Raw genomic sequence first — 17,340 nt, 5'->3', positions numbered from 1 at the left:
GGCGAGGCGGGGCAATAAAGAGGGGCAATAAGAGGGGAACGTGAGGCGGGGCAATAGGAGGGGCGCGCGGAGGAGCACGAGGAGGGGCGCGAGACGAGGCACGAGGACCTCGACTGAGCCCAGCCCTCCCCCCGCCCTTTCTTTCGCGTGCGCGCCCCCCCCCGGGAGCGGTGCAGCTGCGGCGGGAGCCCGCGGCCCCGCCCCCGCGGCCGCCCAGGTGGCCGTCATTGGGCAGAGCGCGCAACTCTCCGGGTGACGTCAGGCGGCGCGGGGCCCGGCGCCAGAAATAGGGCAGCCTGCCGCGCGCGCCGCCCGCTCTTTTCCTCTTCGCTCCGCTCGCGCTCTCTCTCTCTCTCTCTCTCCTACGGCTGGCGGACCTGCTGCTGCTCCTCCTGCTCCTCCTGCTCCTCCTGCTCCTCCTGCTCCTCCTGCTCCTCCTGCTCCTCCTGCTCCTGCTGCTCCTCGGCCGCCCCCGCCGCACGACCCCCGCACCTGGGCTCCCGGGGGCAGCGGGACCGACCCCGTCCCGTCCCGTCCCGTCCGTCCGTCCGTCCGTCCGCCCGCAGCCCAGGTAGGCGCCGGGGGCTTTGGGGCCAGCGGGGTCCCGGCTCCTCCGCTGCTCGGCCGGGTGACCTTGGGCCAGTCGTTTCCCTTCCTCTGCGCCCCGTCCGGACGACGGGGATGGAGACGGGGAGCCCCCCTGCGGGACCGGGGCCGCCTCCAAACCTGAGCGGGAGAGAGCCCGGGCTTTGCAAGGGATGGGTCACACCGGGCGTGGGTTCGAATCCCCGCTCCGCCGCTTGTCTGCCGCGTGACCTTGGGCGAGCCGCTCCACTTCTCTGGGCCTCGCTTACCCCGTCTGTAAAATGGGGATTCAAAGTGTGAGCCCCCCCCCCACCCCCTTCGCCCCGCGGAACGGCCTGATGGCCTTGGAGCCACCCCAGCGCTTAGAACAGTGCTCGGCACTTAGCTAGCGCTTAATAAATACTGCGATTCATCCATTCAGTCGTATTTATTGAGCGCTTACTGTGTGCGGAGCACTGGACTAAGCGCTTGGAACGTCCAGTTCGGCAACAGAGAGAGGCGATCCCTGCCCCGTAACGGGCTCACGGTCTAAACGTTATTAACCCGATTTGCTCGTACCCACCCCAGCGCTTAGTACAGTGCCTGACCCAGAACAAGCGCCTACCGTCATTCCTAGCCCCGTTTGCTTGCGTCCACCCCAGCGCTTAGTACAGTGCCTGACCCAGGACAAGGGCCGAACAAATACCGTCATTCCTCACCCCGTTTGTTTGCGTCCACCCCAGCGCTTAGTACAGTGCCTGACCCAGGACAAGCGCCGAACAAATACCCTCATTCCTCACCCCGTTTGCTTGCGTCCACCCCAGCGCTTAGTACAGTGCCTGACCCAGAGCAAGCCCTTAACAAACACCGTCGATATTAACGCGATTTGCTTGTGTCCACCCCGGCGCTTAGTACAGCGCCTGAGCCATAGTAAGCGCTTAACGAATGCCATCATTATTATTATTAATGATAACTTCTCCCCCTGCCCGATGGGTGCGGACAGATTTCTCCGGGCTCTGGAAGGGGTGGAGTTGGGGGGGTCTTTCCCGCAGGTCCCCCCCGCAGCCCGCAGCCCTGGCCTGGCGGGGCTCCTCCTCCTCCTCCTCCTCCCCGCCCCGCAAGGATCATCCCGCAACCGCCCCCGGCCTCGCTGCGGGGGTAAACCGAGGCCATCGGGTCCCCCCCGGCCCCCGCATGCGAGCCCCGAGGGGAGGTGGGATTGTCTCTCTCCGGTGCTTGTACTTTCCAAGCGCTTAGTACAGTGCTCTGCACACAGTAAGCGCTCAATAAGTACGATTGAATGAATGGAGCGGCGGGGACTCGGCTCGCCAAGCGGCCGCATTCAGGCTCTCCCTTAAACAGCGCGCTTTGGTGGAAAGATCCCGATCCGAATAAGAATGATTATGGTCTTGTTTAAGCTCTTACTAGGTGCCAAGCACTGTTCCGAGCGCTGGGGAGGATACAAGGTGATGGGGTTGTCCCACGTGGGGCTCACAGTCTTCCTCCCCCTTTTACAGGTGGGATAACTGAGGCACAGTGCGGTGTCCAAAGTCACACAGCTGACAAGCGGCCGAGCTGGGATTTGAACCCACCACCCCTGACTCCCAAGCCCGGGCGCTTCCCACTGCGCCACGCTGCTTCTCCGATTTTGGGAGTCAGAAGGTCGTGGGTTCTAATGCCGGCTCCGCCACTTATCAGCTCTGGGCAAGTCGCTTCCCCTTCTCTGGGCCTCCGTTCCTTCATCTGTAAGATGGGGTAATAATAAGAATACTGTCGGTATCTGTTAAGCGCTTACTATGTGCCGAGCGCTGTTCTAAGCGCCAGGGGGGAATACAGGTGAATCAGATTGCATGGCTCAGTGGAAGGAGCACGGGCCTTGGAGTCAGAGGTCATGGGTTCGAATTCCGGCCCTGCCACCTGTCAGCTGTGTGACTGTGGGCAAGTCACTTCACTTCTCTGGGCCTCAGTGACCTCATCTGTAAAATGGGGATGAAGACTGGGAGCCCCACGTGGGACAACCTGATTCCCCTGTGTCTACCCCAGCGCTTGGCATAGTGCTCTGCACATAGTAAGCGCTTAAGAAATACCAACATCCTCAGATTGTCCCACGTGAGGCTCCCAGTCTTCCCCATTTTACAGATGAGGGAACTGAGGCACGGAGAAGGGAAGTGACCTGTCCAGAGTCCCACATCTGACAGGTGGCGGAGCGGGGATTAGAACCCAGGACCTTCTGACTGCCAAGCCCGGGCTCTTTCCACCGAGCCACGCTGAGGACTGCGAGCCCCACGTGGGGCGGCCCGATGAGTCCCGTGCTCCGCACATAGTAAGCGCTCAATAAATACTATTGAATGAAAGACCCTGTATCTCCCCCCCCCCCCCGCCCCCCGGCGCTTAGAACGGTGCTTGGCACGCAGGAAGCGTTTCACAAAATCAAACCTCCCCCCGACCCTCCCCCAGCTCCGGCAGGACCCTCCGGCGCCGCAGGCTCTGCGAGGGAAAGTTACTTTCCTGGCCGCAAAGCGGGGCCGCCGATGGAAGCCGGTCGGTGGAGGGGAATAAATCCTTCCCGCCGCTGCGCGATTCCTCCCCTCCGCTTAACGTAGTGAGGAGGGGAGAAGGGTCCGGCCCCTCCCTCTCCATCCGCCCCCTGCAGATGCCTCGGGATGGGGCGGAGCGTCTGCCGCTCCCCCCCGTGGGAAACCATCTGGGCTGCCGGCCCTCCCTCAAGCTCCGTGCCGACCGGCTCCACCCCCTTCGGGGGGCAAAGACCCCCACCCCCGGCAGAGGCAGGGGACAATGTTTTCACCTCCCCCTCCGGGAGCCGCCTGCCCTCTGACAACTTGGAGCAGCCGGGACCCTTGCCCTGCAGCTCGAGGCAGAAAAGGACCAAGATGCTGTTTTATTTATTTAAAAAAAAAAAAAAAGTCAGCACAGCCAATTTTATGCGACTCCGATTCCTTAATAAAACCAAAAAAAAACAAAAACCCCGTTAGCGGTAACTTTTCTTTCTCCCTCCTTTGCACTTGTTTTCGTCGTCCTCCCCGGCCCCCCCGCTGAACGTTCCGCGTCGTCCCTGCCGGGCCTCGCCTGTTTTCTTGGCCCCTCGGGTCCGCCTTTTGACTCTGAGCTCGCAGCTCCGCGGCTGGAGCTGTCCGGCCTCTAAGGTACCGACAGACGCTTCCTAGGTCTCAACTAGCACAGCCTTTCTCCTTTCTCTCTCTCTCCCCTCTCCTTTCTCTCTCTCCCTCTCTCCACTCTCCTCTCTCTCTCCCTTCTCTTTTCTCTCTCTCCTTTCTCTCTCTTTCTCTCTTTTCTCTCTCTTTCTCTTCTCTCTCTTTCTCTCTTTTCCCTCTTTCTCTTCTCTCTCTTTCTCTCTTTTCTCTCTTCTCTCTCTCCCTTCTCTCTTCTCTCTCTCCCTTCTCTCTTCTCTCTCTCCCTTCTCTTTTCTCTCTCTCCCTTCTCTTTTCTCTCTCTCCCTTCTCTTTTCTCTCTCTCCCTTCTCTTTTCTCTCTCTCCCTTCTCTTTTCTCTCTCTCCCTTCTCTTTTCTCTCTCTCCCTTCTCTTTTCTCTCTCTCCCTTCTCTTTTCTCTCTCTCCCTTCTCTCTCTCCCCTCTCTCTTCTCTCTCTCTCCCCCCTCTCTCCCCTCTCTTTTCTCTTTTCTCTCTCTCTTTTCTCTCTCTACTTTCTCTGTCGCTCCCCTCTCCTCTCTTTCCTCTCTCTTTCCTCTCTCCAGGGCCTGGTCTTTCCTTAGCCTCTAGATGTCGCTTCTGTTGTGATTCTGGCTAGCCAAAGCGCCCTTAAAGTTGCCCCGGGGAAACTTCAGACCTTGTCCCGGGATCTTCAAGGCAGCTCCCCCCAATACGAATCCTCTGCTCCCTGGAGCTGTACTGATGGGCCAGGATCGTGTCGTTTTTAGCCAGCTGTAGTGAGCCCTAAAACGGCACTCTGCTGGAGAGCTCCTATACGTTTAGTAGGCAGGTATGAGCTGGCTGGGAAGATGCCCGTAGAGCTCACCCATTGATTAGGCTGTGATTCCCAATCAGTCTTATTTATTGAGCCCTTACTGTGAGCAGAACACTGTACTGAGCGCTTGGGAGAGTACGCTATAACATAGTTGAAAGATACATTCCCCTGCTTACAACGAACTTAATGTCCAGAAAGGGACACCCGCGGGTCTGGCTGCAGTCTCTCGGAAACCCTGCCGGGTTTTCCTGTCGCTTAAACTCAGGTTTGGGGCTCCTTTATCGGGGTCTTGCAGAGCTGAACCCTAACTCTGTATCTCCTTCCATGAGGGAGTAGAAGAACTTGAGAGTGAGGGAGCTAGAGCGCCCTTGATGGTTCCCCTTCCAGAAAGTCATCCTTTGACATCCCTTACTTTCCAAAACCAAATTGCAAGCGAATGCTGTCAACTTCGATCGTTTTGGACTTCCGCTCGATCGGCAGGGCTGGTCTTGGAGTGTTTCCTTTGCGTTTTCCTTAATGTCTCTTTTTAGCCAGAGACAGATCAATTGTATCAGTATCGGGAGTTAATTAGATCTCTTTAGAGGAATCCTGAGGCTTAATGCAGGAGTTACTTCTGGCAGCCTTTAGCTTAAAAAACAAAACACTTTCTCTCCCCTTTGGTGATTGTTTCGTTTCCCTTATCCACTTTTCATTCCCTTCCTGGGCTCCTACTGAGGCAAATAGAGCACTGCTCCATTTCCCTTTGGGATGACCTTCCTTACGGGCTCTAAATTTTCCCAAGTCTACTATTTTGGCAACTGGTATGATTTCATAAAATCACTGGCTTCCGTCCGTCCTTAGTCGGACACGGTCGTCTAGTACTGCCGTATTTACGTCTAGTCAATCTTGTAGTGCCAGGATGGAACTGTTATGAGAATATGATTTATTCTCCTTGTTTTAAAATATACCTTAATTCCAAGTGAGGACTTGGGATGAGATGACAATTTGAACCAATTGGGACATGGTTTTAAATTTAAAATTGTCCAAGACTTAAAGGGACAATCTTTGTAAGCTGAGAAAGTGAGATAAAACCATTCTGAAGATAGGAAGGAGGGAAAAACAACCTCACTAATTGGAATGTCATAAATTTACATATTGCACATAGACTCATTTAGGCACCTCATTTATCACGTGTCGAAAGTATTAATCAAAGATAGAGTAGATAATTAATCGGAAATGTAATTTAACTTTATGGCTAGCTGCAAGGTTAGCCTGAAATTGTTTTCATGCTCAATTTCCTTGGGCTCGGTGTGCGCTTCAGAACCCGAGTGTTTACTTTATATGCCAGAATATGTAAGCATTCAAACTTAATAGACCTGTGATAGTCATAACTTCAAACACCGGTGATGTTGACTTGGAGCTTCAAAATCACACTTGGACGATTTGCTCTGTTCAGCTGGCTGGAAGTGAAATGTTAAGAGTTCCTCTCTTTAAAACCAGAGTTTTGCAACAGCTACAATTAACCATTTTCCCAGACTGTATAATTAAGAAAAGGAGTCTTGAGTTCAATCAGTGGGCCTGCTTTGGTTTGGGTGAATACCTGTCTTTGCCTCCAAGGACCTCTCTTCCTCCATCTGAAACAAAACCTTCCATGTCTGATGTGAAAATAACATGCAGAGGGACCTTGCATTAGCCCTCTGTCAATGAAAAAATGTTTCTTTGCAAGGCAGGGAGATGTTTAAGTTTAAACCTAGCTCTCTAAAGACTTCATAGAGCAAATTTAGGCTAAAAGGCAGCTTGAACCTATTCTAAGAAATTGAATTAATTTCATCAAGGACATTAGCCACTTAGAGTAGGTAATTGGGTCTTTAGTTTATTGTATGGGTTTTCTCCAATCGGTCATTTAAGAGTATTGAATGGTTAGTTTGCAGAGCACTGTATTAAGTGCTTGGGAAAGTACCATACAGTAGAGTTGGTAGACATCATTCCTGCCTTCAAGAAGCTCACGGTCTACCGGAAGATAGATGCAGAGATGACAAGCTACTTAAATCAGTTTGCATTTATAGCTTAGAAATCCATATATTGTAGCCTCAGTTCCCCTTAGTATAGTTCGGCACCTGTTTAGTCGGGCAGGATTCCTCTGCTCAAGGTGTCTTCAAAATCATGAAAACAGATCACTGAAATGTGCAGGTCTAATCACAAAAAAGATATAGCTAAAGGTCTTCTGGTGGGTTTGGCTTGGGGCAGTAAAGTGGGTGAGAGTGAGAGAAAGAAACAAGTGTTAGAGATGGGGGCCAGGCAGCCTTCCCCTCAGTGAGGAACTGTATAGGCAGAACAGAGATGAGGTCTGAAGAGAAGGTGCTTTTGGTCTGTCCTCCCGTCTGGACAAGCTGAGTAGAAGCTACTTAAGGTCATCGGACTTTACAGGGAGGGGAGGACTTGACCCTTCCAGGGACTGGCAAGTTTTCTTCATGAATCTCAGCCTGGAATGAGTTTGGTTGCACAGCTGTGCAAACTATACCGCTTTCCCGTCAAGAAAGTAAAACTATCAGTGGTTGATAGAGTACTATGGTACTATCCCATCAAGATAGTAAAACTCTATCAGTCACCTAATGGTTAGGTGATCCCAGCGGTCCCCTTGGTTGCTTTAGCAAAAAGGTATGGTTTTGTAAGTTTGATCGGAGCTGAGAAGCAACATGGGGATAGAGCACAGTCAGAAGGACCTGGGTTCTAATCCCAGCATGGCCGTTTGTTGCCTGTGTGACCTTGGGTAAGTCACTTTGCTTCTCTGTGCCCCAGTTCCCTCATCTGTAAAATGGGGATTGAGTCTGTGGCTCCTCTGTGAGGCAGGGAGTGTTCAACCTGATCAGCTTATATCTATCCAATACTTAACGTAGTGCCTAGACCTAGTAAGCATTTAACAAATACCATTACAAAAAAAAAAAAAGCTGACACTGGGATGGCTGCTTTGGTCTTAACCACTAAGGGGCATTTGAAACGGAGATTTATTGTCCCTGCCCCCACAGGGCATCCACTCTGAAAAGGGAGATAGAGGGCTGGCTTCAAGAAGTCTGGCAAGAGTTTGGTTTTTTTCACATGGTATTTAAGCACTTAACATTTGCCGGGCACTGTGCTAAGTGTTAGGATAGATTCAAGAGAAAGAGGTTGGATTCCCTGTCCCTGTCCCACGTGGAGCTCATGGTCTTAGTCCCCATTTTACAGATGAGGAAACTGAGGCACAGAGAAGTTAAGTGGCTTGCCCAAGGTCAGATAGCAGACAAGTGCTGGAGCAGGGATTAGAACCCAGGTCCTTCTGACTCCCAGGCCTGTGCTCTAGTCATTAGACCACTCTGTTTCTCAAGCTGTGGGGAAGGCTGTTTGCAATTGACTCATGTTCAAATTCTGAGAGTTTAATTTTAGCCTCAGATTAGTCATTTGTTCAGTGTGGTGGTATTTTGAGTACAAAACATTGTACCAAATTGCGAGGAAGAATACAGTAAATGATAAATAAGACTTGGTTCCTGACCCTCAGAGAGCTCACAGTCTAATAGGTGCTGGCTGAAACATTGTCAGTGGGCCACATGGAGAAAGATCAGAAACACAGACAAAACATAACATAAGGACCATGATAAATACAATAGGCACGTCAGAATATTGTAGTCGAAGGACACATTTTCAGGCTATTACCGTTCAGGCAGAAACCACTAGGCATGACAGCAAAAGCCTTCCAACTTTGTAGACTCTTTGAAGGCTACATTGTTCTTACATTCTTTTTTCTTCTTCATCCAGTACAGATAAGGTGTACTGGACCCCCTGCATAGCACAGGGCCCTTGACCTATTAGCACTGGCTATATGGACTCATAACTTCCAATGAGAAGTCAGTTCTCGAGAATTAAATGTCTAAGTACTTTAGTATCAACAAGTACGGGTAAATAACCCCTTAAAAGTAATAAAATATAAATAGCTGTCCTCTGCCACAAACCTGGTTTATAATGAGCTTAAATCTTACTGATGGGATGATTTATTAAAGATCTATTTGTGCTTCCATGGTGGAGTTGGAACCGCTTCGACCAGTGTAAAATATCCAACTTTAGATATGAGTTTAGAAGGTATTGTGGCTTAGTGGGTAGAGCAAGAGTCTGGGATCCAGGAGGCCTGAGTCTGTCCCACCACTGGCACTGACCTACCGTGTGACTGGACAAGTCGTTTTAACTTCTCTGGGCCTCATTTTCCTCATCTATAAGAGGGAAATAAGACTGTGAGTCCCGTGTGGGTTGGGGACGGTCTGCCCCAGCACATTGAGTGTTTAATAAATATCCTAATTAGACTATAAAGGGATAAAAAAGTGATCATCGGTCTTAATGTCTTTCCCTCTACAAAGCTTGGGTCTGCACATAGATCTAAAAGAATTCGTCCTATTCCATTTGCATTTGTGATCTAAGCTCTTGATGTAAAATGTAACCCAACTGAGCAGCGGACTTGAAGGTTTCTGGTTTGAAATATGGAAAACATCTCTGATTACATTTTGTTGGAGGGTAGGGAGATGGGAGCAAATTTTTCAGTGTTTTGAAATAATGCCTAGTTAAAAATAAAGCCTGAAGTATCCTAAACAGTGTGCCCTCCAAACCCTTCTGTGGAGCATTGGAATTCTGAAAGTTAGTGCTCTACCTGGTTCTGCCCTCTCGGGGACTTCTGACAAATCAACCATTTCTACACTTTGGCTGTTTTGCGCCTATATCCAAGACACGTAGAAGACCATGTTTTACAGAGGTGCAGAGAAAAATATGCAATTTCCACACGTCAGGTTTTTCCAGCAGAACTGTAAAATGAAGTTAATGACTAGTCAAGAAAACAGTAGAGATACTAATAAGAGATTTCCTTCATGGAGGTAGGGTAGATCTAATCGCTGCCTCTCTCAAACTATAACCAGGTAGAAATCTGACATCTACCACACGCTGACCGAGTGAGCCTGGTTAGGCTCGACCATCTGGAAATTCTTTCCAAATTCTTCTGGTGTGTGGGAGCATAACTGGGTTCTGAGAGTAGGAGATTACTCTGGGCCACCAGACTTGTGCCCAAAAGGTCTAGCGTGACAGGAAGTGGAATTGTTCTGGGGAAGCTCAGCCTCGGTACTGAGGGGCACCCACCAAAGGGACTCTTCAGGAAGACCTGAAAAGCTATTTGCCATTCAGAGTGACCAGACACCCGTAAAGGGCTAGGACTGATTTTTCCTCACCGCTTGCCCACATATAGACCTGGAGTTGCTGGTTTGGGGGTCCAGCATCACCCGATGGGCTCATTCTGCGGGATGGGGAATTCTAGGAATCAGAACTACTGGAGAAACAAGAAATTCTTCTCTTGGTACGACGACAGATTGGAGGCACGTAGACTGCAAAATTCCACTTTCTCTCTCCTACCTAACCTTGCTGCTTTCCTACTACAGTCCAGCCCGCACACTTTGTTCCTCTAATACCAGCCTAACACTGGTACCTCAATTCCCTCTATTTTGCTGCTGACCTTTTGCCCACATCCTGCCTCTGGCCTGGAATGCCCTCCTTCTTCATACTGACAGACATTTACTCTCCCCACTTCCAAAATCATATGACTGATGGATTGAGATTAGTTGAGGGGGCCAAATGACAAGTCGGAAACATCATGTCTTAGTGAAAGTAGCATGGGCTTGGGAGTCAGAGGTCATGGGTTCTAATCCCACTCAGTCACTCATGTGCTGTGTGACCTTGGGCAAGCCACTTAAGTGCCTCAGTTACCTCATCTGTAAAATGGGGATTAAGAAGGTGAGCCCCAGGTGGGACAACCTGAATACCTTGCATCTACCCCTGTGCTTAGAACAGTGCTTGGCACATAGTAAGCACTTAACAAATACCATAATTAAGTCTGCTAACACCAGACATTCAGTGCTAGCTTTAGGGGTGACAGTAATCCCAGCATTTGAGAGCCCATTGGGTGGACTACTCTCTGCTGGTGTTGGTGAAGTACAAAATAAAGATATGTGACCTTCCCCCAAAGAGCTTATAGTCTGATGGGTAGCCCCAGGTGAGTTTCTGCTTCAGCCATCCCTAAAGCTTCTGAGTCCAAAAATGTCTGTCCCGGCTTGGTCTCTCCTCTGTGAAGACTTCTGATGTGCAGCAGACCACTTGTGCAGTGTCAGTTGTGTATCAGATAACTTCTCTTGAACTTTAAAATGTTTTCTTCGGTATATATGCGTCCTCTCTCTCCTCCCTCACTTTATTCCCCTTCCCGTCCAAGATGCATGCATCCCGTTGCTTATAAAATGTGTTACGTGCTCTTGCGAATCCTCATGTAAAGGAAAACCTGCACTGTAATGCTCATCTGTCACAGCTCTCTGAGCCCCCAAAGGCCCTTAATGTAAGAAAACTTTCCCCGGTTCCCAAAAGGCATTCTAACCAAGATGTGTAGTGAAAAGACGGGTTTGGGGAGAAATGAGTTGAATGGTTTGCAGATCTGAAGCAGGCAATTGTATGACCATGTGTCTCCTAAATTGGCATGTTTAAATGGTGATTGCTGCAAGCATACTGAGGGCCTAGTGTGTGCAGACCACCAGACTGAGTTCCTGGGATAGCACAGTAGCAATAATGGCCACAGTACCTTCCCTCAAGCTTGCAATCTAATTGATCTTTTGCTGGGTTGTGGCATTGGTCCAGTTTCTTGTGAGGTCGCTTAATTTCTCGCTACTTTTGTCCATAGGTGGGGTCGGGTGAGGTTAAATGACAATTAGTCATTCTAGTAGGTAAGCGTAAGAGGAAGCATCCAGACTTCCCATTTCAGCCGATGGAACTTTTCAGATGTCTCCTCACACCCCAGGCAATTGTAAAAATGCAGTGATGGTTACATGTGTGTGTTTAATTTATGTTTTGCATATTTCTGTACACGCCACTATCAGGATAAAACAGCTGAACAGATGTCTGTACTGCCTCAAACTTTATACTTGTTCTTCCTCCAGCTTTCGCCATCTGTACATTAGTTTTGTCTGTTTTCATTAGAGTGTAAAGTTCTTGAAAACTGGGAACATGTACTACTGTTGAAGCCTTCTGAGCAATTAAACAGTACCGTTAACACTTAATAGGGGCTCCATAAATGCCACTCATTGGTTGAATTTGGGATTCTGGGGCAGTTGCCCCATCTAAAGATTGTTTTGAAATTATTTTGATGGTACTTAAGCACCGCTCTAAATGCTGGCGTAGATACAAGTTCATCAGGTTAGACACAGTCCTTGTCCCACATGGGGATCACAGTCAAAGTAGGAGGGAGAGCAGGCATTGAGATCCCCATTTGGCAGTTGAGGGAATTGAGGCACAGAGAGGTTAAATGACTTTCCTGAGGTCACCTAGCAGGTAAGTGGTGAAGCTGGGATTAGAACCCAGGTCCTCTGGCTCCTAGGCCTGTGCTTTATCCACTAGGCAACGTGAATTCCCATTGATTGAAATTGGTGTCCTCTTTTTTCCCTGCAAATGGATGCTCTCAACTCTTTTTTCGCAGGGCAAAGATCATGGAAACCCCCCCAGTCGGGGCTCAGTAAATGTTACTTAATGACTAATAAATCTTGCTTTTTACTTACTATACATCATAGCTCTCTGACTCCTTCTGGTCATACTCTTTAATTCATTCAGTCGTATTTACTGAATGCTTACTATGTGCAGAACAATGTACTAAGTACTTGGAATGTACAATTCGAATACTCTTGCTTCATATGGCCTAGTGGAAGCAGCATGAGCCTGGGAGTAAGAGGACCTGGGTTCTAATTCCTGCTTTGCCAGTTGCCTGCTGTGGGACCTTGGTCAAGCCACTTCTCTGGGCCCGTTTCCTCAACTGAAAATGGGGATTAAATTCTTCTCCCTCTTAGACTGTGAGCCCAAAGTGGGAGAGGGACTGTATCCATCCTGATTAATTTGTTTCTCATCCCAGATCCTTAGAACAGTGCTTGACACATCGTAAACACTTTACAAATATCATAATAATAGTTGGCTTTGACCGCTGTCCTCTTGATCTCAACAGGTTTGTGATAATGAAATCGAGAAGCTTTTGGTTCTTTCCTGTGCTGTGTGGGGTCTTTCTGTGGCCCACCCTGGGGCAGATGGATTCAGACAGGAGCAGACGCCCTCTTTTAGAAGCAAGAAGGCGGCAACAAGAGGTATCGTAGCCGTACCATGTCTGCTTCGTATCTCCTTTCTATTGCTGCTTCTCTCTAACTTATTCAATCGTTGCCTGACATCTGTGAGGTATGAAACCTAGCCATGTTGGGGAGATACAGGCAGTTGCCCCGGGCATGTCCATGCACCATGACCCCCTGCCTCTCACTTTCCAGGGAATTGTATTTATGGATGGATATTTTGCAGCTTTCAATCCAAATCCTGGAAGGCAAGAGCAGATGTAGCTAGTGATCAAATCAGACTTCAGTCTCCTAAAATCTACATCTCAAACAGACTCCAGTGGAGCCAGGAGTTTTATTTTTATTCTTTATTTGTAGATATTTATATATGAATGGTTGTTACTTTGTGACCTTTCCAAACTCAGATGAGGTGCTCATCGTTGGTAGCCAGGAGTTAATGGTGTTGATGGAATGCTTACTGTGTGTAGAGCACTGATTTAAGTGCTTGGGAAAGTACATTATAAGAGAGTTGATAGATGTGATCCCTGCCCACAGGGAGCGCACAATTTCCAGATGGAGCCAGACATTAAAATAGCTTAGAGATAGGGGAAATAGTACTTATGAAAATTTTCTTATTCTCCTCTGTGGAGCTGGAGCATCAAAATGCTTTTGGACTACACAGCCAAGTGCATAGTAAATGCAGAGGAGAGGGAAGGCAGGGGAATCCAGGGCCTAGTCGGCAAAGGCTTTTTGGCTATGTGACTGTAGGTGGGTAGATTGCCGGGCTGTCGGATTCGAAGGGGGAGGGAGTTCCAAGTCCGAGGGCTAGAGGTTAGTGGCAGTACAGACTCGATCGCGGTCCAGAGGGTAGGTTGGGCCTAGGGAAATGGAGTGTATGGGTTGGGTTGTAGTAGATCAGCAAGGTTATGTAGTAGGGAGAGAGTTGATCCACCCTATTCCGAGCTCTCATCTCCTATCAAGTGGAAATAGAAACAAAAATTAGTTCTTAAAAGTAAACAGTCCTAGCGAGAGTGAGTAATGAACCAGAACTAAACACAAGGCATGGTAGAATCAGCTCATTATTTGATCAAAACAAATGTTTTCTCATTCATCATGTAATCTAATCCTAAACCTACAAGCCTTAATCTTCAGGGAACTACAATCTAATGTAACATATGCTTTCACTGCTGAATTTAATGGGGGCTTTCTAAGAAGAACTGCTCTGACTGAACACACACATTCTCCCCTTCCATTTAAATCGGGATTGGGTCTTAACTTGTGTTCTTTAATCTGGACCTCTATCCCCGTGCTCTTAGCCAAGCAGTGTGTGTTTTTAAAATTCCCCTTAGCGAGTGCAAGGCTGTTAAAAATTGCTCAAATGTAACTCGATGATCGAAGGTTTCAGAGAAAATGAATGCCAAACAATAAGAACATTTAACTGCCAAGAGTCCTTTAAGTATATTACATGTCAACATTGTTTTCACTTGAAATCCCCAAGAAGAACCCAGCTTTGACTAGCCCGAGGTCAATTTAAGGAAAATAAAAATGGAAGCTGCGTCTTTCATCACAGATTGTTTTATTTCCTCTTCAGTTTCGTTACACAATGATAGAGCATCTCAAAACACCATTTCCTATTAAAGAAGAATTCCACCCATTATGTGTATTTATACTGAGACTTCTTAAAGCAATATCTGCCATGACCATTGTATATACATTATAATTCTAATGATTAATTACCTAATGTAACTGTAACAAATACATTAGTCACTTAAGTCCCCTTTATCACAGGGAAGCTCAAGTAATTGGAATAACTTGGCTTTTAAAGTCCAATCAATTTACTACATTTCATGTTGGTTGGGTTTTTTTTTATTTTTTTCAACATCTCAGAATAATTTTCAAGTTACATTTCTACCAGTTCACTCCTGTGGTCTAATTCTTTTCAGATGCTCAAAAATCAGAACTTTTAATATACAGTACAATAAAAAATTGAGTGGGATTTATTAAATGGGAATATCAAGCTTATTCACAGAATATATTAGTAGTATTATTAGGAAGAACTGGGTACCCCTCAATGAGATTCATGCTCTTAAAATAATTAAATCAATACGGTAACTACTTTCACATTCCACATTTGTAGAATTGTCATCAGTTCGGTAGGCATTTATTTTGGAAACATTTCTCTGCAGTGAACAATAAAGATTCTATACATATACATACTAGAGCTTGAAAAATAGCACAGTGTGCAGAATAGCATTCATAAAAAGAATCTTTGCACATTTATAGATAAGGCAGACGGATGAGAAGTCAGAATAATCATTGTTTTCCCTTTGGGTCTTCTGTTACGAAGTATTCTTATGTGACAACTAATATTCTGAATGCGGAATGAGCCTCATGCAACATTAACTTTCCTTAATAAATGGATCTGTGCCTCTCAGGAAAGCTCACTTTGTTTCTAATGCCTATTGCTCTTTATCTCAACTTATGTTTTTCTCTAATGGTCTTGGTAAAGAATTGGATTTAGTCATTGAATAGCAAATACATATCAGAGGCCTCCTGCCTTTGAAGGAAGTGTGTCAGATTAATTTGGTGGATCGGATCGCCTCCCCCGTCCCTTCTAGATTGCAACCTTCCTGAGAGTGGTAGTGGTAAACCGGAGTCGTGACTTTGCCTTAGTCCGTGACTCTCTCCAGCACCTAGAACGGCGCCTGCATCTAAGATGATTAATAACCACTGGGGAAACGTCCCCATCAGAACAATAAATGACTGTACCGTTCTAGGATTCTACCGCATATGAGGAGCTCCGGGATCTTAGTCGAAAGAGCAAGGGCCTGAGAGTCAGGAGACCTGGGTCCTAACCCTACTCTGCCACTTGCCTCTTGTGTGACCTTGGGCAAGTCACTTATCGTTGCTGGGACCCAGGTTCCTCAGCTGTAGAATTTTTTTGGGTTTTTTTGCTTTTAAAAAAAAAGCTCATCTTCTTTCTCCCTCTTAGACTCTAAGCTCCGGGTGGGACAGGGCCTGTGTCTGATCTGATTATCTCCTATCTGCCCTAGTGCTTAGTACTACCCTTGGCATGTAGTAATTCTGCTCCCCTACTCCCTCCCCCACCCCATAGCACTTGTGTATATTTGTACATATTATTCAATTTATTTTATCAATGATGTATATATATCTATGATTCTATTTATCTATTTTGATGCTATTGATGCCTGTCTACCTTTTTTGTGGTCTGTCTCCCTCTTCTAGACTGTGAGCCGGTTGTTGGGTAGGGATTGTCTCTCTGTTGCCGAATTGTGCTTTTCAAGTGCTTAGTACAGTACTCTGCACACAGTAAGTGCTCAATAAATACGATTGAATGGATGAATGAAATGCTTCTTATTGTGATTATATATGGTGTCTTAGTGCCTAAAGATTGGTGCGGCTCCCACAGTGACACAGAGTACTGTGAGTGTAATTTAATAATAATAGTGGCATCTGTTTAGCACTTACTATGTGCCAAGCACTGCAGTAAGTGCTGGGCTTGATGCAAGATGTTAGGTGCAGTCTCTGCCCCACATGGGACTCGGTGTAAATAGCAGGGAGAAGAGATGCTGAATCCCCCACTTTAGGGATGAGGAAACCGAGGTACAGAAGTTAATAATAATAATAATGTTGGTATTTGTTAAGCGCTTACTAGGTGCCGAGCACTGTTCTAAGCGCTGGGGTAGACACAGGGGAATCAGATTGTCCCACGTGGGGCTCACAGTCTTAATCCCCATTTTACAGATGAGGTAACTGAGGCACCGAGAAGTTAAGTGACTTGCCCAAAGTCACACAGCTGACAAGTAGCCGAGCCGGGATTCGAACCCATGACCTCTGACTCCAAAGCCCGTGCTCTTTCCGCTGAGCCACGCTGCTTCCCTTTCCCAAGGTCACACAACAGGCAAATGGCAGAACAGGGATTAGAGCCAAGGTCCCCTAACACTTTCTGCTCCTGCTCTTTCCATTAGTTTACTTACCTTGGATAGTTAGGGGGCATTTTTTCTCCCCTGTCAAAATGAACCAATTTATTTTTCTTGAAGCACAGTACAGTTTTTTGCTATCTGATCTGCTTAGGTAACGGGAGGTGTTGGGTAGTCAAAACAGTTGGGTATCCAAAAGTCTGGCCTGCCCTTTAGGGGTCTGTGTGGAATCGTACTTAGTGAAATTTCTCAAGAGCCCTAGGTGGATCTGTGAGCCTGCTTACTTAAATTAGCCCAACAGGCCTGGGAGCTACTATCCAGAAAGCCTCACTGGCTCAGGCAGCTAGCCCTATTTAAGAAATGGATCGTTTATTACAACTTTCACAGTATTTGTTAAGCACTTTGCATCAGGCACTGTACTAAGTGCTAGAGTAGATCCCAGATAGATTGGACACAGTCCATGTCCCACATGGGGCTCACCGTCTTAATTCCCCTTTCACAGAGGCGGTAACTGAAGCCCAGAGATGTTAACTATCTTGTCCAAGATCCCCAGCAGGCAAATGGGGGACCCGAGATTAGGCCTCATGTTCTCTGATGCCCAGACCCGTGCTCTTTCCACTAGGCCACGGTGCTTCCCACGCATCCAGGAAAAGGCTCCTTATTGAAATTCTCTGGACTCAAGTCAGGTTTAGTTAGCCTTGTGTGTTGAACTGGTGTCCATTCTATAAAAACTCTCTATTTCCCATCCGTGTATACTAGTATCC

General features: G+C 47.5%; 1 protein-coding gene across 2 annotated transcripts in view; it reads left to right on the top strand.

The window, feature by feature from the left end:
• Window positions 1-428: 428 nt before the first annotated feature.
• The window catches only part of FSTL4 (follistatin like 4), a 661,388-nt gene continuing 644,476 nt past the window's right edge, over window positions 429-17,340 (top strand). For both annotated transcript variants that reach the window (XM_029050943.1, XM_029050942.1), the window contains exons 1-2: window positions 429-571; window positions 12,542-12,677. In XM_029050943.1, coding sequence (XP_028906776.1) covers window positions 12,552-12,677 — 126 coding nt within the window. In that variant the 5' untranslated portion in view covers window positions 429-571; window positions 12,542-12,551. The remainder of the gene's footprint in view (window positions 572-12,541; window positions 12,678-17,340) is intronic.

This window comes from Ornithorhynchus anatinus, chromosome X1, assembly GCF_004115215.2.
Source record: "Ornithorhynchus anatinus isolate Pmale09 chromosome X1, mOrnAna1.pri.v4, whole genome shotgun sequence".
NCBI lineage: Eukaryota > Metazoa > Chordata > Mammalia > Monotremata > Ornithorhynchidae > Ornithorhynchus > Ornithorhynchus anatinus.
The sequence above is the reverse complement of the archived record's forward strand: the minus strand, read 5'-3'. Positions and strand labels throughout refer to the sequence as shown.